The sequence below is a fragment of the Macaca thibetana genome, chromosome 16 (genome assembly GCF_024542745.1).
Source record: "Macaca thibetana thibetana isolate TM-01 chromosome 16, ASM2454274v1, whole genome shotgun sequence".
Lineage (NCBI taxonomy): Eukaryota > Metazoa > Chordata > Mammalia > Primates > Cercopithecidae > Macaca > Macaca thibetana.
In genome coordinates, this window is record NC_065593.1 from 14,937,887 (window position 1) to 14,957,385 (window position 19,499).

At 49.7% G+C, this 19,499-nt stretch overlaps 3 protein-coding genes across 8 annotated transcripts in view; 2 read left to right on the plus strand and 1 right to left on the minus strand.

Annotated features, from left to right (window-relative positions):
• The window catches only part of TXNDC17 (thioredoxin domain containing 17), a 997,418-nt gene that overhangs the window by 199,169 nt on the left and 778,750 nt on the right, over positions 1-19,499 (minus strand). The window lies entirely within an intron of this gene.
• Positions 8,723-18,854, plus strand: AIPL1 (aryl hydrocarbon receptor interacting protein like 1). 2 transcript variants are annotated; one of them, XM_050765368.1, is made up of 6 exons: positions 8,723-9,122; positions 10,050-10,229; positions 15,396-15,584; positions 17,178-17,354; positions 17,479-17,620; positions 18,400-18,854. In XM_050765368.1, the coding sequence occupies exons 1-6, from the start codon at positions 9,027-9,029 to the stop codon at positions 18,852-18,854; spliced, it is 1,239 nt and encodes a 412-aa protein (XP_050621325.1). In that variant the 5' UTR covers positions 8,723-9,026. The 2 variants fall into 2 exon arrangements, with proteins under 2 accessions (XP_050621325.1, XP_050621326.1); XM_050765369.1 differs by lacking the exon at positions 18,400-18,854 and having other exon boundaries at positions 17,202-17,354; positions 17,479-18,045.
• Positions 9,980-19,499, plus strand: part of LOC126939805 (uncharacterized) — a 910,157-nt gene continuing 900,637 nt past the window's right edge. The window contains exon 1 of the mRNA XM_050765550.1: positions 9,980-9,989. The gene's annotated coding sequence lies outside the window, so the exon portion shown is untranslated. The remainder of the gene's footprint in view (positions 9,990-19,499) is intronic.

The window sequence follows — 19,499 nt, forward strand, 5'->3', positions numbered from 1 at the left end:
TCTCTGTCGCGGCTGTAAATGCTGCGCTCGGATTGGCCCGGCCGTCCCCATTCATCTCTCCGGCCCCCTCCCGGCCGCCAGCCTCGTGGCTCCGGGCTTTGTATTATGCGTCCCGCCCGGGCCACCGCCCTTGCCCGCCCAGGCCCCGCGCATCGCACGCCGGGTCCCCTCCCTGGAGCGCGCACGGGGTTGAGGCTGCTCTGATCCATGGGGTGGAGGCGGAGGTCCTGGGATCTAGGCCTCCTGGCTCAGGCCTCAGGCCTCAGACCCCGCAGTGGGCAGGGACCCTGTCCATCCTGCCAAGGGGTCTGGCTTTTCTTTCTTGCTCAGTGGTTTTGTCCGAAGGAGCCAGGGCCTGGCAGTGCGGAGCCCTGGGTTCCCAGAGACGTTTCCTTTCAAATTTCCCTCCTGACCCTCCCTTCCTGTGACAAGACACTGTCCCTCTCTGAGTTCCCCATACTCGCCATCCATGCTCCGCTCCCCCCTCCCAGAAGATGCGTCCTGGAAGCGGGGATAGACCAGAGTACCCGTCTGCCCTCCTCCCGCCTACACCAGCTCCCCGTCCCCGCCTTGCCCCACGCATCCCTCCCTCTCTCAGCGGAATGCCTGCCTCTCCTCTCCTTAGCATCCAAACACAATCAGCCATTATAGAAGTTCATCCTTCTCCTTTCGGTGACCTCAGAGCTGTGCTGCCCAGTCCCCCGGCTGGTTTCTTTGTTACCTCTCCGGCACAAGAGCCTGAGATGCTGACTTCTTGAAAGACTGTCTTCAGCCCTCTTCGTTTCTGGGCGGTCTCACCCACTCCTTTGGCCTCAGTGATTTCCAACGAAAGGATGATGATAATGATTAACGTGTATATGGCCCTTAGTATGCACAGGTACTGGTGTTGCAGTTTATTAACTGATTTGACCCTCTGCTATGGTTTGAATGTGTCCCTCAAATTTCACATGTTGGAAATGTAATGCCCAAATTCGTATATTGGTGGCATTTGTTTGTTTGTTTTTGAGACAGAATTTCGCTCTTGTTGCCCAGGTTGGAGTGCAGCCTGACGATCTCGGCTCACTGCAACCTCCGCCTCCCGGGTTCAAGCGATTCTCCCACCTCAGACTCCCGAGTAGCTGGGATTACAGGCGCCCGCCACCACGCCCAGCTAATTTTTTGTATTTTTAGTAGAGATGGGGTTTCACTATGTTGGCCAAACTGGTCTCGAACTCCTGACCTTAGGCAATCCACCAGCCTCAGCCTTCCAAAGTTCTGGGATTACAGGCAAGAGCCACCACGCCTGGCTATCAGTGGCATTTTTTTTTTAGACATACAAATTGTTATTTATTCAAATTATAGAATATTATACAGTACTGAAAAATAAGCGAATTGTAACCAGATGGTGTAACTTAAGTGAATGTCGAAATATAATGCTAGATTTAAAAAAAAGCAATATGCAGACAAACATAAAGTATGACAACCATATAAGTTCAAACACAAAAAAAACTAAACAATATGGTTTAGGAATATGCACACACATTTGTGGACAAAGCTATGATGGAAAGCAAAGGAATTGTAAACACCAAAATAAAATAGGTAGTCATTTTTTGGAAGGGTGGCAGGAGAAGAGGATGTAATGAGGAAAGGGCTCAAAGGACTTCAAAGGTAATGTTCCATTTTGTAGGCTGGGTGGTGACCACATGAATGTTTACTTTCCTCTTTATTATTTTTTTCCTTTTAGACAGGATCTTGCTCTGTTGTCCAGGCTGAGATGCAGTGGTACAATCATGGCTCACTGCAGTCTCAACGTCCTGGGCTCAAGCAGTCCTCCTGCCTTGACCTCCCAGAGTTCTGGGATTACAAGTGTGAGCCACCTTGCCTAGCCTTTATTATTCTTTAAACCATATATGTATGTAATTTTATATGTGTCAGTTTATATTTGTGTGTGTATACACATACCTGTACATATATTATTTTGTAAGTATGAGCTACTTTGTAATTTTTTTTTAAAAGTTTTTAAAAATTGACAAGTAATAATTTAACATTTATGGGGCACACAGTGATGTTTTGATATATATAATGTAAAGTGATCAGCTCTGGGTAATTGGCATATTCATCATCTCAAATATTATCATTTCTCTGTGTTGGGAACAGTCAATATCTTCCTTCTAGTTATTTGAAACTGTATATTATTGTTCACTCTAGTCATCCCACAGTGCTACAGAGTACTAAGCTCATTACTCCTATTTAGCTGTAACTTTGTGTCTTTTAACAAATCTCTCCTATTCGTTCCTTCCACCTACCATTCCCAGCATCCAGTATTTTGATGAGGTGAGGCCTTTGGGAGGTAATTAGCATTAGATAAAATCAAACAGGGTAGGCCCCATAATGGTACTGGTGGCTAAAAAAGAAGGGGAAGAGAGACCTGAGCTGACAGGCACGATTTTGCCCTCTCATCATGCAATGCCTTCTGCCATGTTACCACACAGCAAGAAGGCCCTTACCAGATGCCAACCAGATGCCAGTGCTATGCTCTGGCATAGCACTTCCCATCCTCCAGACCATGAGCTAAATAATGTCTTTTCTTTATAAATTATGCAGTCTGTGGTATTCAGATATAGCAGCAGAAAATGGACTGACACCTTCATTGTACCTACACTTGATGAGGAAACTGAGAATAGAGAATTTGGTTGGGCCCAAATTTCACTCAGTTAGTCTACATCAGGGCCAAGGATTCAAACTTCAAGGTTCAAGTTTGAAGTTTGAACCCACTATATCCATTTTACAAGAGTCACTAATGGGGTATAGGTTGTGGTTTGCAAAATATTGCTCTAGTTTGCCTGTCCTTCATTTTTTAGTGGATACAGGGTTTCATCATGTTGGCCAGGCTGGTCTCGAACCCTGGAGTTCCTCCAGTCATCAGAGCCATATCAAAACTACAAAGGAAAATAAAAGTGTTTATCATAAAAGTGTAAGGAGAGAGGGAGAGCACACTATCACTTGCAGGTGGCAAGTGTCTGCTTCTGGGATGCTGGCAATGCTCACCCTTGATCTAGGTGATGCTGTTTATCAACCTAGTGAAGTTGTTTATCAACAGTCAGAAATGCTTGTTTTCAAACCTGTTTATAACAGTTGCATTTGTTACTGTAATTAAGGAATTTAATTGATGTCTTTTACCAATGAAATCCAAGGGGGAAAAGAAAGAGTTGTTGTTTCTATGAAAACTAAGTTGAAAGTATGGGAAAGAGTCCATGAAGGGGAAATACTTAGAAACAAGCAAAGTCTCTCAAACCAGAGTGTCTTATCACAATTTGCCTCCCCAGTGCCTGCCATGTCACAGGCATCCGTAATAATAGCTTATATTTTTTGAGCCCTCACCATGTGTCAGACGCTCTGCTAAGTGCATTTACTTTCTTTATTCTTTCTTAATCCTCAAGCAGTTCTATGAAGTAGGTACTATTTTTATTTCCATTACAGATGACAAAAGTGAGATGCAGACAGGTGAAATATCTGGTCCAAGATCGTGTGGAATGTCGGAACTGGAGCTTAAATCCAGTGACTGACTTCAAAGCCTGAATTCTTACCCTCAGATTACACAGCTTTGTTAAGTATCAGGGGTGACACAATGAATGCATGCATGCATAAAGAGGCCCTCCCTGCTTGGAGCTTTCCATCCTCTTCCCTCACTCAGAATGGTAACTGGCAGGTCAGGTTAATGAAGAACAGTCTCCATGGCAACAAGTAAAGGAGGAAGAAACATTTTCTTCTGAATGAGAAGCCTTTCCCTTCTGCCTTGCATGGAGTGGTGGCTGGAGGGAGGGAAGGAGGCTGTGCTCAGGGGAAACAGGCTCCTAGTCCAGAGGTCAGTACAGGGGCTTCTGTTCTTGGTAAGGAGGAGAAACCAGTCACTTGTTCCTAGTGGAGGCTTTTGGAGGGGGAGGAAATCCAGCATCACCCTTGCCTCTGTTGGGGAGGGGGATAAAGGAGAAGCTCCAGCCCTGCTATCCAGGGGCTCTTTGTCCAAGAGCAAACATTCCACTAGTTTCCTTGACCTCCTGAAACTGTCAATCTGATGGAAGACATAGACATTAAACACATTATTGTAAACAATTACAATCGGGCAAAGTAGCCTGAATGTGCAGTGCTAGGGGAAGTGACGGGGGTACAAGGGGGATGGGGAGATTGACTGGAGCTGGAGGTCAGAGTACTCTTCCCTGAATGTGTGGTGTTTGAAGTGAGGAGCTAGTGGGCCAATGGTTGGGAGTCTGGAGCATTGCCAAGTGTTAGGACTGGGGAAAGTCTGGACAAAAAGGGTAGGGCTGAGATCAGGGGCTGAGGGTAGGGGATGGGGTGGCAAGAGACAGGGTCTGTAGGTCAGAGAAGGAGCTTAAAATTTGTCCTGAAGGTGGTGGCAACTCTTTGCTGAACGTTAAGAGGGCAGTAGGTTATTAGAGCGGCATTTTAATGAAGTCCATGACGAGACTGGTTTGGGAGCGGCTATAGTTTTAATGTGTCCCCCAAATTTCATTTGTTGGAAACTGAATCCTCAAATTCATATGTTGATGATATTTATGGGTGGGGCCTTTGGAGGGTAATTAGGATTAGATAACATCATCAGGGTAGGACCCTGTGATAGGATTGGAGGCTTTACAAGAAGAGGAACGGAGACCTGAGCTGATATGCATGCTCTTGTCCTCTTACCATGTGATGCCTTCCACCATGTTATGATGTAGCAAGAAGGCCCTCACAAGATGCCAACACCATGCTCTTGGATTTCCCGGCCTCCACAACTATGAGCTAAACAAATGTCTTTTTTAAAAAAAAATAAATAAATTATGCATTCTGTGGTGTTCAGTTACAATCACAGAGAATGAACTAAGACAGCAGGCAAAGGGTTTCTGGGGCATCAGTCTGTAGCCTGTGGCCCAAGCCCAGGCACAGACCAGGAACGATCATCATTCTTCTCAGCAGGGAAACCAACACCCCTGGCATCAGCTTCAACATCCCCTTTTCTTCTTGCCCCCACCTCCCCCAATCAACCACAGGCTACATCTATCAGTTTTACTGTTTAAACGTCTCTGCAATGTGTGTGTGCCCTTTGACCCTCTACAAAGGGAAGCAATGGAAACAGTGGGAGAGTTTTAAGAAGTGTGAGAAGAGACACAATTGGATCTTTTTCATTGTGAATTATATCACTGATAGAAAACTGCCTAAGACATAAAATCTAGTGTCATGAATACAGTGAGTCCTTACTTAATGCTGTCAATAGGTGTTTGAAAACTGACTTTAGCTTGGGTGTGGTGGCTCACACCTGTAATCCCAGCACTTTGGGAGGCCAAGAAGGCAGGTGGATCACCTGAGGTCAGGAGTTCGAGACCAGCCTGGCCAACGTGATGAAACCCTGTATCCACTAAAAAAAAAAAAAATAGCTTGGCAAGGTGGCAGGCACCTGTAATCCCAGCTACTCGGGAGGCCGAGGCAGGAGAATCACTTGAGCCCAGGAGGCGGAGGTTGCAGTGAGTCAAGATCACTCCATTGCACTCCAGCCTGGGCAACAAGAGCAAAATTCCATCTCAAGAAAAAAAACAAAAAAACAAAAAAAACTGACTTTCAGTGAAATGACATATAAGGAAACCACCTTTTTTTCTCATCAACATTATAACAAAATGATGACATTGATTGAAAGGATGTTATTTGAGGACCTGATGTATGTCCTTTCATTTCAGACTGCAGTTTCCAAGAACCTAAAAGGACATTAAGTGAGGACTTACTGTACTTATAAAGCCAACACCCATGTAAGCATCACCTAGGTCAAGGGTGAGCATTGCCAGCATCCCAGAAGCAGACACTTGCCACCTGTGAGGGATGCGTGTGCTCTCCCTCTCTCCTTAGACTTTTATGATAAACACTTTTATTTTCCTTTGTAGTTTTGATACAGCTCTGATGACTGGAGGAACTCCAGGGTTCTTGGTCTTGCGCCGATAGGATTAACGACTCGGACACACGTGGAGTGGTTTTAAGGAGCAAAAAGTTTAATAGGCAAGAAAGAAGGAAGGAAGAAGAGAATAGCTCCCCCATACAGAGAGAGAGGGAAGGGGGAGATTTGAACAAAGAGAAAACCCCCTGCTCAGGGTGGAGTGGTGGGAAGTGGCTGCTTACACGAAGAGGCTAAGGAGGAGGTGTCTGATTTCCATAGGGCCCAGGGGATTGGTTTGACCAGGTATAATTTACATAGCCCGCAAAAACCCTGGCCCTCCCACCTTAGCCCTCTAATATGCAAATGCGGGTCGCCATGATGTTCTGAACACATGCTGTTATCTGGAGGTGACCATGACACTCGGTACACCTGATGACAGGGAAAAGACAGCAGGAATCGCCATATGAGTGAACCCAGTTTCTAATGGCCGGCATTTGCATATTGAGGCTTGCCAGCCTGGCCCTTTAAGCGGCCTTTTCTGTTAGAAAAGAGATGGTTTCGGGGTTGTTTTTGTTTTTTTTTTTTTTTTTTTGTTTGTTTTTTTTTTTTTTTTTGAGACAGAGTCTCGCTTAGTCGCCCAGGCTGGAGTGCAGTGGCCCGATCTCGGCTCACTGCAAGCTCCGCCTCCCGGGTTCACGCCATTCTCCTGCCTCAGCCTCCCGAGTAGCTGGGACTACAGGCGCCCGCCGCCTCGCCCGGCTAATTTTTTGCATTTTTAGTAGAGACGGGGTTTCACAGTGTTAGCCAGGATGGTCTCGATCTCCTGACCTTGTGATCCGCCCGCCTCGGCTCCCAAAGTGCTGGGATTACAGGCGTGAGCCACCGCGCCCGGCCGGGGGTTGTTTTTTATTGCAGGAAAATTTCCACCGAGAACCTTTACCCTTACTATCTGCCTAAAAATTATTTCTTAAGAACTCCTGTATTAGTTTTGCTAAGTATCCACTTTACCTATGCGTGCGGACCTCTCTAGGCTGCCGTGTGGCTGGAGAAAGGATGGAAGGCAGGAGGGCAAGGTTTTCTGCGGCCTTCTACCTTCCAGGGATGGAAGACTTTCCGCGGTGCTAGATTTCAGGGTGCCATTCACTGCTGCAGCCCTCCCAACTTCCCCTGAGAGGGAGGAAGGAGACGTCAGTCTTCCCATTTCAATTGGGAAAATGCAGTGAGAGAGAACGAGAGACCTCCAAGGCCATAAGGTCAGTATATAGGAAAGGGTCAGCCCTTTGAACTCAGCTGTGTCTGGCTTACCCCAGTGTTCTTCTTTTTCTTTTCTTTTCTTTTTTTTCTTTTTTTTTTGTTTTGATACACAGTCTCACTCTATGGCCCAGGCTGGAGTGCAGCCGCATGATCTCAGTGCACAGCAACCTTCATCTCCTGGGTTCAAGTGATTCTCCTGCCTCAGCCTCCTGAGTAGCTGGGATTACAGGCGCCTGCCACCATGCCCAGCTAAGTTTTGTAATTTGAGTAGAGATGGGGATTTATTATGTTGGCCAGGCTGGTCTCTAACTCCTGACCTCAGGTGATCAACCTGCCTTAGCTCCCAAAGTCCTGGGATTACAGACATGAGCCACTGCGCCCAGCCTAGTCTAGTTTTTTTTTTTTGTTTTTTTGTTTTTTTGTTTTTGAGATGGAGTCTCGCTCTGTCACCCAGGCTGGAGTGCAGTGGTGTGATCTCGGCTCACTGCAACCTCCGCCTCCTGGATTCAAGCGATTCTTCTGCCTCAGCCTCCTGAGTAGCTGGGATTACAGGCACACACCACCACACCCAGGTAATTTTTGTATTTTTAGTAGAGACGGGGTTTCAGCATGTTGTCCAGGCTGGTCTCGAACTCCTGACCTCAGGTGATCCACCTACCTCAGCCTCCTTAGTCCAGTGTTTTCATCTCTCCCTGTAGCAGAGTCCTGCACCCCTTCCCTCTGCAACCAATGAGCCTGGTGTCAGGAAGAGAACGGTTTTGTGGTGGTGAGTCCAGCGCCCTCAGGGTGCAGAGGTGTAGGAGCTTGAACTGGCCACGCGGTGGTGCCAAACACCAGGTCTTCGCATTTGTGTTTCCCAGCCCGGAAGGGCGTCCCTGAGGTCCTGAATAAACTCTGCCTGCTTCCCAGAGCACAGGGCTAAGGCGCTCCAAAGGGGACGGGATACCCACCCTGCCCCCAGCCAGACCTGGCAGGAGAGGCAGGAGCGGGGCTGGGGAGGGCGCCTCAACTTTGCCCAAACCCACCACGCCTTCGTTGTCCATCTTCCTTCCCTCCCAAGCCAGAAATCTGTCCCCTCTTCCCTTGGGCCACCATTGCAGGGCCTCCTGAAGGCAGATCCTGGGGAAGGGATGGGGAACAGGGAAAGTAGGAAGGTGGCTGGATGGCAAAGGGCAGCTGCCACCCCGGCTGGCCTGGAGTCCTCGGGGGCTTAGAGTCTGGGCCCAGCCCAGGTCTCCCCACCTTTTCCCCTTCAGTGGCCTCCAGGCCTCTCTCCACATCGCCAGGCTGGAGTGCAGCGGTGCAATCTTGGCTCACTGCAACCTCCGCCTCCCGGGTTCAAGTGATTCTCCTGCTTCAGCCTCCCAAGTAGCTGGAACTATAGGCGCCCGCCACCACGCCTGGCTAATTTTTGTATTTTTGGTAGAGACGAGGTTTCACGATGTTGGCCAGGATGGTCTCGATCTCTTGACCTCGTGATCCACCCGCTCGGCCTCCCAAAGTGCTGGGATTACAGGCGTGAGCCACCGCGCCCGGCCCCCTGTCTTCTTTAAGAAAGCTCAGCGGACCTTTTTCCTTCTTGGGGTGGAAGAAAATCCAAGCCTAGCACAGCCCTGGCATGTGTCGGGCAGGGGCCCAGAATCACTGGACGGAGCGGTGGATGGGATAGGAGGTGAGGCTGCCTGCGGACCACAGGCCTGGCCCGAGTGGCTCTGATGAGAAACTGGGGCGCCTGGGGCACCGCCCCCACCGTCTGCCCTTCCCCCACACTCCTCCTGGCTGGGCAAATCCCAGAGTCTCAGCCGCCTAAGTGTCTTCCCTGGAGGTGAGATTATCCCCGCCTGTGCCGGACACCGCCCTTCCTCCTGCAGCCATGGATGCCGCTCTGCTCCTGAACGTGGAAGGGGTCAAGAAAACCATTCTGCACGGAGGCACGGGCGAGCTCCCAAACTTCATCACCGGATCCCGAGTGAGTGGGGCCCCTCCGGAGCGGACAGGGTCCCCTACAGCCGCCTTCCACATTCCAGGTGTGCCCCAAGGCACTGTCAACAGCTTTCAGCTTTGCCAAAAAACAGCCAGGCATCCCCAGCCCTGGGCCTCCGGGGAGCTCCCAGCGTCTACCCAGTCACGGGGCATTTTTGGTACTTTGCAGATTCGACTTTAGCATGGGCTGAGGGGCAGGGCTTTGGGGAATTTTCTGGAGCCCTAAATGTTGAGAAGAAAGGGGGTCCCAGAGGTCTTGGTATTTGTCCCCAAATGTCTGTTGGGCTTCCCTGGACTGAAGGGTGCGTCTGTGGCTACAGAACTCTGACTTTGGCCGGGCGAGGTGGCTCACTCCTGTAATCCCAGCACTTTGGGAGGCCAAGATGGGCAGATCACGAGGTCAGGAGTTTGAGACCAGCCTGACCAACATGTGAAACTCCGTCTCTACTAAAATACAAAAATTAGCTGGATGTGCTGGGCGCTTGTAATCCCAGCTCAGCTACTCAGGAGACTGAGGCAGGAGAATCACTTGAACCCAGGAGGTGGAGCTTGCAGTGAGCCGAGATCACACCACTGCACTCCGGCCTGGGCAACAGAGTGAGACTCTGTCTCAAAAAAACAAAAAACAAAAAAACAAACAAACAAAAACAAAAAAACTCGGGGCTGATTTGAGGAAGGACTTCCGGACACACAGGACTGTGGGGAGTGGAATGGGGTCCGTAGGGAGGGGGTGGGTCCCTACTCCCTGGCGGGTGCAGGCAGGGTGGAGGTGCTCAGGGGATCTGAGGCATCTGATGGGGTGAACTGAGTGAGCTGACCCTGGGGACAGCCCTGAGTGTCGGTGGCAAGGGGGTGGCTTCTGCCAGGCCTTGAGCGGTGTGTCTAGAGCGGAGTGCACCGTCTCGGTGACCAGGTGATCTTTCATTTCCGCACCATGAAATGTGATGAGGAGCGCACGGTCATCGACGACAGCCGTCAGGTGGACCAGCCCATGCACATCATCATCGGGAACATGTTCAAGCTCGAGGTCTGGGAGATCCTGCTCACCTCCATGAGGGTGCACGAGGTGGCCGAGTTCTGGTGCGACACCATCGTAAGTCGGCCTGCGCGCCTGTCCCCTGGGACTAGTCTCTTCTGGCTCACCCACCCGCTTTGCAGGGCTGCTGTGTTTCAGGAAAGCTGGGACTCAAGTGAAGCTCTGCAAAGGCAATCCTGCTACCTTATTCCCCACCACTGTGCATGTGAAGATGGAGGGGACAGGGCTGGAAGGGGTGACCCATGCCTTGGCTGGCTGGTGGGGAGCAGGGCTATCCTCAGCAGGAGTGAGCTGGCCCACTTCACAGTCCTCACATTTGCATGTGTGTGTGTGTGAGAGAGAGAGAGAGAGAGAGAGAGAGATAAGGTCTCGCTTTGTCACCCACGCTGGAGTGCAGTAGCGTAATTATGGCTCACTGCAGCCTCAACTTCCCGGGCTCAGGTGATCCTCCCACTTCAGCCTTCCAAGTAGTTGGGACTACGGTGCGCCACCACACCTCATTTTTGTATTTTTTGTAGAGACAGAGTTTCGCCATGTTGGCCAGGCTGGTCCTAAACTCCTGGGCTTAAGCAATCCTCGGACTGTCTCGGCCTCCCAAAGTGCTGGAATTATAGGCATGAGCCATCATGCTGGGCCAACTCCTTGCTTTTTATACAGCATGATTAGACCTGGAGATTTTATACAGCATGATTAGACCTGGAGATTTTATACAGCATGATTAGACCAGCCTTGGTCTAATCCCTCCTCCTCACATTGCACATTTTTTTTTTGCCCTCCTCCTCACATTACAAGTTTCCCCTCCTATTTATAGCACTCCGTAAATTACCCTTATAAGTTAGCTTCCTTGCCTTGTGGCAAAACTCACTGACTCTTAGGCAACGTTTCTTGTGGGAACTTTCAAACATACACAAAAGTCAACAGGAAGAATAATGAACTCACAAGCATCCATCACCCAGTGCCGGCCACCATCAACCCGTGGCTGGTCTTGCTTCATCTCCCAACCCATCCACTTCCCTTCCTTGTCCTGCCTGGTTAAACCAAATGCCAGACACCATATCATTTCATCTGTAAATACTAAAATTTGTATCTCTAAAATATGAGGATATCCTGGCACTTTGGGAGACCAAGGCGGGCAGATCACGAAGTCAGGAGTTCGAGACCAGCCTGACCAACATGGTGAAACCCCGTCTCTACTAAAAATACAAAAATTAGCCGGGTGTGGTGGTGCACACCTGTAATCCCAGCTACTCAGGAGGCTGAGGCAGGAGAATCACTTGAACCCGGGAGGCGGAGGTTGTAGTGAGCTGAGATCACGCCACTGAACTCCAGTCTGGTGACAGAGCAAGACTCCATCTAAAAAAGAAAAAAAAAAAAAGAGGATATTAAAAAAACTTAACCATGATATCATTATGAAATCTTTTAAAAACTCCAGTAATTCCTTAAAGCCATCTAATATCCAGTCACTGTTAAATTTTCTTTGGTTGACTCTTTTATTCTTTATAAATGAATGAGTTTGGTTTGTTTAAATCAACAACCAACCAAAGTCCCTGCATAGCGCTTTGTTGACGCGTCCTTCAAGTCCCTTTTCATCTATAGCTCCACCTCCTTTTCTTCTTTTCTTCCTTGACACGGAAATGTTGAAGGAACTGGGTCATTTATCCTGTAGAAGTCCCACATTCTGATTTTCCTGGTTGTTTTGCCATGGAATTGTCTAACATGCTCCTCTATTCCCCACATTTTTGATAAATTGAAAGTGAGGTCAAGAGGACCTGATAAGATTCAGATTTTTCTCTCTCTCTCCCTCTCTCTCTCTCTTGTTTTCGGAAGTCTGCCATGGATGGTACCATATACTTCCCTTTGGGAGAAGTACATCACACTTGGTTGTCTTTCTTACGATGACATTAAGAGTGATTGGTCGGTTTAGGTGTTGACAGCCTGATCCATCCATTCCAAAGCTCCCCCTAGACTTTCACCATTGGTGGCAGATACCCAGACTCATTATTTCGTCAGAGGCCACTGACCTTTTAAATGAGCATTTTGGGGACGGTTTGAACTCTGTTCTGTCGTTCATTAGTTGCATGACCTGGGGAAGTCCCGTCTTCTGTCTGCTACTCTATTCCTCCATTTATAAATAAACAAAACTCTAAGTTAAGGAGTTGTTTTGGAGATTACATGATATAACATATGAGGGTGAATCATAATACAGAGCAATTAAAAATGAAAGCTATTATTTTGAGCTAGAATTTTTTTTTTTCCTGAGATGGAGTTTCACTCTGTCACCCAGGCTGGAGTGTAGTGGCACGATCTTGGCTCACTGGAACCCCTGCCTCCCAGGTTCAAATTATTCTCCTGCCTCAGCCTCCTGAGTAGCTGGGGATTACAGGTGCCCACCACCACACCCATATGTGTATGTGTGTGTGTGTGTGTGTGTGTGTGTATATATATATATATATATTTTTTTTTTTTTTTGTATTTTTAGTAGAGATGGGGTTTCATCATGTTGGACCAGACTGGTCTTGAACTCTTGACCTCAAGTGATCTGCTTGCCTCGGCCTCCCAAAGTGCTGGGATTACAGGCATAAGCCACCATGCCCAGCCTAGAAAAAATATGAGATTTTTTCTAGGAAAAATGAGGAATTTTTCCTAACGAGGAAACTTAAGACTCCAAAAGGGAAAATAACTTGCAGTGGCTCAAACAAGTTAAGGGAAAAGATCTGGGTGAGATGCCTGGTTCCCTCTTCATCCTGCACACGTTTCTCGCAGTGTCTAATATAGCTGGGCTGCAGCACCATCCTCTGCCAGTAGGTGGTCCCACTCAACATGTTATTCATTTATTCATTCATGTAGCAAATATTTGTTGAACATCTTTCCTTTGTAGCAGTCCCTGTGTTTTTCTTCATTTTGATATTTTTATCTTAATTTTTTTTTTATCAAGTCAAGGCTTCAGAAAATTGGCTTCTTTGTGATTTCAGTTAATTTAAAAATATATCTATTGACTTTGCTTAGAGTGAGGGGGTCCTGTACTTTGATTCATGCCATACGTGAGGCAAGTCTTGGCTGCCACTAAGAGTCCCCTCTCCATAGGATACACGTTTGCTAACACATGACAGCTGAGTGCATAGAAGGCTGTCAATAAATTCTTGATCAGTTGATTGATTTGTTTTTTGCAAAACCACAAGCTGTTGTCGTTCCCGTAATGTGGGCATGGCTCTTTGTTTCCTGTGGAGTCTGTGTTCCTTTTTCCATGTTGATAGTCACATGAGTGCATTGCCTATATCACAGGCTGGTAACTGTTTTTTTTTTTTTTCATTTTTTCTTTTTTTGAGATGGAATTTCACTGTTGTTGCCCAGGCTGGAGTGCAATGGTGTGGGCTTGGCTCACTGCAACCTCTGCCTCCTGGGTTCAAGTGATTCTCCTGCCTCAGCCTCCTGAATAGCTGGAATTACAGGTGCTCGCCACCACACCGGGCCCATTTTTGTATTTTTAGTAGAGATGTGATTTCGCCACGTTGGCCAGGCTGGTCTTGAACTCCTGACCTCAGGTGATCCACCCACCTTGACCTCCCAAAGTGCTGGGATTACAGGCATGAGCCACTGCTCCCATAGTAACTATGGGTTTTCCCAAGTTTTCCATGCCCCCCACATCTCCTCACCCCAGCCCATGGCTGTCGTGATTGTGTGCACATGCACACACACACACACACCCCTTTTAGAGTTAGTTCTTCACCTGCATATCCACCTCTTATCCATCCACCCACCTGCCCAGGCATCAATTCATCCATTTTTCCCTTCAACCAATCTTCATGCGTAATTCAGGCTTCCATCACTGCATGCATCCATCATCTTCTATCTCCTATCATCCATCCATCTATCTATCTATCTATCTATCATCTATCTATCTATCTATCTATCTATCTATCTATCTATCTATCTATCTATCTATCTTAGTTAGAAAACATTCACTGGGCACCTGATTTGGCCTGTGCTGTATGTTAGGAATGAAAAGCCCCAAGTCCTTAGGGAACTTGAATTCTGGAGGAGGAGCAGACATCTAAACAATTGTAATGCAGAGCAGCCAGTGCCACGACATAAGAAAGTGAGGGCAGTGTGCTTTGGGGCCACAAAAGCTCAGCTTGCTGGGGGCCATGGCGTGCCGAGCTGGGGGCTGCTGAGTCAGAGCCAGAGGTGGCCCCCCTGGCAGCAAGCTGTTTCTGGGGCTTCTCCCTCCCTTGGTCCAGCTCTAATCCCAACAGGCTCAACAGCCATCTGCTCATCTCTTCCACAAAGAGGCAGAAGGCATTTCGGGCTAATCCTGGCCGGTGGGGCGGGCAGGGTGGCCTCTGCCTCTGTGCTGGTGACCTGGAAGCAGAGCTGAACCGCTGCACAGTTTCAGCCCCTTCAAGTCGTATGTTGCATGTGGAGCCAGTGCTGGATCGTCTCAGAAGCCAGTCCAAGGAGATGGGTTCTCAGGGAGCCTAGTCGGGGAAACTGAGGCCCAGCATACATACAGCGGGCCTCGCTGAGGCTGTACGGTTGATTTTCCCAGCCCTCCTTCATCCCAAGGGTGGCAAACTCAGCTCCCGTGCTGGCTGAAGCTGTGATGAGCCAGACGTATATCTGCACCATCTCATTTAATCCCTACAGCAGCCCTAATACTGGACAGGAGCAACCCAGGGAACTGGGGTTCAGAGAAGTGCGGAGACCTGGGGTCACTGCTAGCCTGCAGCACTGCCAGGAGACCAAAGTGACTCTCTTGGACCCTGGAGTCCTGCTCCTTCCACTGCCCCACACTGCCCTTCCTGCAAGTCATAGGCTTTGTGGAGCTCAGGGCTTCCTTGGGGCAGAGATGTGTTACAGCGGACCACAAGGGCCAGAAGAGGCAGCCGGAGGCTAAGAACATATGGCCTCTGGAGCCAGGTTTGAATCCTGGCTGCGTCATTTCCTAGCTGTGTGACCTTAAGCAAGTTGCTTTGCCTCTCTGGGCTGTAGTTTCCCCATCTGTAAAATGGGGATAATGATGCTTCTCTTGAATTGTCGTAAGGATTGAAGAGGCTCATAACAGTGTGAAGTGCTTTGCCTGGCACACAGTTAACCACAGTTAGTATTAGTGGCATAGTGAGGGAGCAGGATTCCTGCCAGGAGGGGCTCTGAGTGGAGGCCTTTTGTGGCCCACCTAGCTCTGAGCAGGTAGCCCAGATGCCATCCATCTGTTTCTCCCCACAGCACACGGGGGTCTACCCCATCCTGTCCCGGAGCCTGCGGCAGATGGCCCAGGGCAAGGACCCCACGGAGTGGCACGTGCACACATGCGGGCTGGCCAACATGTTCGCCTACCACACGCTGGGCTACGAGGACCTGGACGAGCTGCAGAAGGAGCCTCAGCCTCTGATCTTTGTGATCGAGCTGCTGCAGGTGGGGCTCGGGGTAGGCAGGGCTGGAGGGCTGTGCCAGCACCGGAGAGGGACAACGGGCATCACAGGCACCCCCACCCCACTGGCCACTGGACAGTGCCCTGTTTCTCTTTAGAGAACAAGAAAGGGTTCATAAGCCAGGGGACAATACCAATGTGAAACGACAGTCCTCTGATTTTTCCACAAGAAAGGTCCAATTGGTGCTGGGTGTGGTGGCTCACGCCTGTAATCCCAGCACTTTGGGAGGTCGAGGGGGTTGGATCACCTGAGGTCAGGAGTTCGAGACCAGCCTGGCCAACATGGTAAAACCCCGTCTCTACTGAAAACACAAAAATTAACCAGGTGTGGTGGTGCACGCCTGTAATCCCAGCTACTCGGGAATTTGAGGCATGAGAATGGCTTGAACCTGGGAAGCAGAGGTTGCAGTGAGCCAAGATCATGTCAGTGCATTTCAACCTGGGTGACAGAGCGAGACTCCATCTCAAAAAAAAAAAAAAAAAAAAAAAAAAAAAAGTCTGCTTGGAACCACTTTTTTTGTTTTGTTTTGTTTTTGAGATGGAGTCTCGCTCTGTCGTCCAGGCTGGAGTGCAGTGGCCGGATCTCAGCTCACTGCAAGCTCCGCCTCCCGGGTTCACGCCATTCTCCTGCCTCAGCCTCCGAGTAGCTGGGACTACAGGTGCCAGCCACCTTGCCCGGCTAGCTTTTTGTATTTTTTAGTAGAGATGGGGTTTCACTGTGTTAGCCAGGATGGTCTCGAACTCCTGACCTTGTGATCCGCCCGTCTCGGCCTCCCAAAGTGCTGGGATTACAGGCTTGAGCCACCACGCCCGGCTGAACCACTTTTTAAAAATGTGATTTGTTTTCATTTTGGAGGCATTTTACTTCTATTTGTTATCTACTTCCACTTTCATTTTCGAGAGTTGGAGATTATAACCTCCTCGGTTCCTGTGGTTTGTGGGTTCAGACTTGGTTCTCTAGTAGCGGGAGAGGCTGCATGGAACTCCCCATATCCTCCCACCCACAGCCCCAGAGTGATTGACAGCGCGTGTTTGCGGGTTGGTGAGAGAGGGTTAGGGCCAGGGTCAAGGTCAGGTCAGGATTCAGCTTATGGCCAAGACTGAGGCTCAGCCTGAGAGCTATGTGAGTGAATAAAAATAAAATAAGAACTGTGTCAACCAAGAGCCTTTACAGGCTTGCTGTCACAGTTGCGTGGTCTGTGCACTGCACGAGGTGCACCGGCATCTCCTCCAAGGTGCTCATTATGCTCATTATAGACATCGTACATCGGTATTTCTATAATGACAAGTTTCCAGCAGATGGCAACAGTGTATTGTTCTAACAAAATGAGTATGCACGACAATTTTCTGAATATTAGAAGTGAAGTGTCTTGATGAACGGGCACCTTTTCCTAGTTTGCACAAAGGCATGGATTTAGGGCAGGGTTTTTGGCATTTTCGCTTCTTTCCCTTGTCTGTATGCACTTGACCAGCAAGCATGACTTCAGGGAGCTGTGCCAAGGTCCAGTCTTTCGGGTCCCTGATGGGGTGCAGGCCCCTGGGGTCCCTGCCTCACTGACCTGCAGCTCTGGGGCCAGGTTGACGCCCCGAGTGATTACCAGAGGGAGACCTGGAACCTGAGCAATCATGAGAAGATGAAGGTGGTGCCCATCCTCCACGGAGAGGGAAATCGGCTCTTCAAGCTGGGCCGCTACGAGGAGGCCTCTTCCAAGTACCAGGAGGCCATCATCTGCCTAAGAAACCTGCAGACCAAGGTCAGAGGCCGCTGGCCATGGGTGGGAAGTGGGGCTGACTCTGGGGGACCTGCCCAGCGCCGGCGAGGGTGGGGCGGGGGTTGGGCAGCCGCCTGAGGTCATGGCTGACCTTCTCCCTGGGCAGGAGAAGCCGTGGGAGGTGCAGTGGCTGAAGCTGGAGAAGATGATCAACACCCTGACCCTCAACTACTGCCAGTGCCTGCTGAAGAAGGAGGAGTATTACGAGGTGCTGGAGCACACCAGTGACATTCTCCGGCACCACCCAGGTGTGTGGGGCTGCAGGGGCGGGCAGCGAGGGGGCGCCCGGCTCAGGGCCACGGAGACACCTGCCATAGCCTTCCTGGACTTTTCTTTCCACCCCATCGGGGCACCGAACCTTGTCTCCACCCAGCGGGGTTTCCCCGAGTGTGTAATTGAATCGTGGGTGATGGATGGGCAGTGCTTGGCGTGGGGGGCCCTTTATTTTAATGTGTGTTTGAACACTTACCCAGGAAGCTCGCCAAGCTTGTGTTTTCAGTGGAACAGTAAACAGGCTTTTAAAAAAGAGGGGCAATCAATATAGAGAAAAATATTATGCCGGTACTAGTACAGGTGTTGCGAGGATATGGCACCTCCAGTACTACTAGTATTGACTTACCGCTTGAATAGTGCTCACGGTAACACCACCCAGGCCCTGGCTCATGCGTCAGGCTCAAGTCCTCTGCGTTTATTATCTCATTTAATCCTCGTAATCCTCATAATCACCATGTGGGGGAGGTGCAGGGAAAGGGACTGAAGGTTATCTCATTTAGGGAGCATCTGTAAGAAAAATAAAAGTTATGAATATAAAATTAGTCACAGGGCCTTGAAAAGGAAAGAAGGAGGTACTGCCATTATGATCATCATCTCCATCTTACAGTTGAGGAAACTGAGGGACTGGGGGTACAGAGAGGTTAAGGATCGTGGCGGGGCTAAGGGTCTTGGAGGCTGGTGAGTCCCAGCTGGGCGGGGGCTGCCTCTGAGGCTGGGCAGGGAGCTGCGGCTGGATGCTCCCTGCTCTCCACAGGCATCGTGAAGGCCTACTATGTGCGTGCCCGGGCTCACGCGGAGGTGTGGAACGAGGCCGAGGCCAAGGCGGACCTCCAGAAAGTGCTGGAGCTGGAGCCATCCATGCAGAAGGCGGTGCGCAGGGAGCTGAGGCTGCTGGAGAACCGCATGGCGGAGAAGCAGGAGGAGGAGAGGCTGCGCTGCCGGAACATGCTGAGCCAGGGAGCCACGCAGCCTCCCGCAGAGCCACTGGCACAGCCCCCCACAGCACCACCTGCAGAGCTGTCCACAGGGCCACCTGCGGACCCACCGGCGGAGCCCCCCACAGCACCACCTGCAGAGCTGTCCACAGGGCCACCTGCGGAGCCATCGGCAGAGCCCCCCACAGCACCACCTGCGGAGCTGTCCACAGGGCCACCTGCAGAGCCACCCGCAGAGCTCCCCCTGTCCCCAGGGCACTCACTGCAGCACTGACCCCCCTGAGACCCACAGTCAGCCTGACACCTAGGCAGGGAGCAAGTGGCCTGGTCACTTCTGGTTCTGCTGACCAGGATCGTGGTGTCACTTTTTAAAATTTAAAATTAATTTTTGAAATCAAAGTCAGACACGCCCATGGTAAAAAAAAAAAAAAAAAAAAAATCCAAAACGCACAGAAGAGCTCATGAATAAAGTGGTTTTCTCCCCTACCCCTTCCATTCCTTCCATGCCATGGTTTTAATTGACCCTGTTTTTAATTCTTCTGGTGGTTTTCTCTATTTCCAAGTAATCTGTTTAAATCAGTTTCTCCACCCGTCGATTTTACTCCATGTCAATGACAAATGAGGATTTGATGCTCTGATCCTTTCTCATCCCTGGTACCCCTCCCTGTCTCCCCATTTGTGATAGTTAGATTTGGGGGTCATCTCTTGGTTATTTTTGTAACTTTATGCAGGACACTTAGAACTCTCTAGAATCCCACTGATTTTAGTGGGTCTTGATGTAGGGTGGGCAAGCCCCGAAACTGGAGCTTAGCCTGAGAGGGCTCTTGGCTTCCCCCAGGAAAGATTTCAAAGGCAAGCATCAGTGGTGGGGTAGAAGAAAACAGCTGTGGCCGGGCGCAGTGGCTCACGCCTATAATCC

Bases quoted from the DNA above. Each gene is read 5' to 3' on its own strand.
- AIPL1 (XM_050765368.1), top strand. From the start codon at position 9,027: ATGGATGCCGCTCTGCTCCTGAACGTGGAAGGGGTCAAGAAAACCATT. The intron at 9,123-10,049 runs GTGAGTGGGGCC...CTCGGTGACCAG, and splicing joins ACTTCATCACCGGATCCCGA to GTGATCTTTCATTTCCGCAC. The intron at 10,230-15,395 runs GTAAGTCGGCCT...TTCTCCCCACAG, and splicing joins AGTTCTGGTGCGACACCATC to CACACGGGGGTCTACCCCAT.